The sequence below is a fragment of the Penaeus monodon genome, chromosome 33, assembly GCF_015228065.2.
Source record: "Penaeus monodon isolate SGIC_2016 chromosome 33, NSTDA_Pmon_1, whole genome shotgun sequence".
Classification (NCBI taxonomy): Eukaryota; Metazoa; Arthropoda; class Malacostraca; order Decapoda; family Penaeidae; genus Penaeus; species Penaeus monodon.
In genome coordinates this window covers 21,819,484-21,820,046 of record NC_051418.1, presented here as the reverse complement: position 1 = coordinate 21,820,046, position 563 = coordinate 21,819,484, and the positions used below count along the sequence as shown (strand labels likewise).

The 563-nt window shown below is 39.8% G+C and overlaps 1 protein-coding gene across 1 annotated transcript in view; it reads right to left on the bottom strand.

Moving 5' to 3' along the window:
- Positions 1–82: 82 nt before the first annotated feature.
- The window catches only part of LOC119594146 (CD209 antigen-like protein C), a 3,584-nt gene continuing 3,103 nt past the window's right edge, over positions 83–563 (bottom strand). The window contains exon 6 of the mRNA XM_037943213.1: positions 83–264. Coding sequence (XP_037799141.1) covers positions 138–264 — 127 coding nt within the window. The 3' untranslated portion in view covers positions 83–137. The remainder of the gene's footprint in view (positions 265–563) is intronic.

Here is a 563-nt window from a genome sequence, read left to right as displayed (position 1 = left end):
GCGAGGACATTTTTGGTAAACAAATATTTTGTGTCATGTATTTGCATTTCCCTCGAACTGTTCTATTAACTCGCACCAAAACTGATATTTATTTGTCTTTATTTGACTTTATTTGTCGGAGGCTTACATGTCCTCACTTAAGTCCGCTTGACTTGACAGAGAGGCATACACGTCCATCCGCAAGGGGCGTCGTGGATTAAGAAGTCATCAGGGCCAAACAGTATGGCGCAGTTCTCCCCTCGACCTCCACTGGGCTGCCTCTTCCTATTGAAAATAAACATTTGAATCAAAATGAAGAAGCTGATAATAAACTGTATATAATGATGGTGAGTAGACAGATAGATAGATGATATGAGCAACAGATCTCTACAACTGCGTGGTGTACGTTTTAATGCTTGGAAACGTGTAGCCATAAAGAATGTCTCAACCAGGGAAGAATTTTTGCCATTAGGGAATTTTATGACAGGCAACAGAATGACAAACCCAGCGGTTATTAGGTTACTGTTTTCAGCCTTCGTTCTTGAACACAACCTTTTTTTTTTTTTCTTCACCGAAACATACTT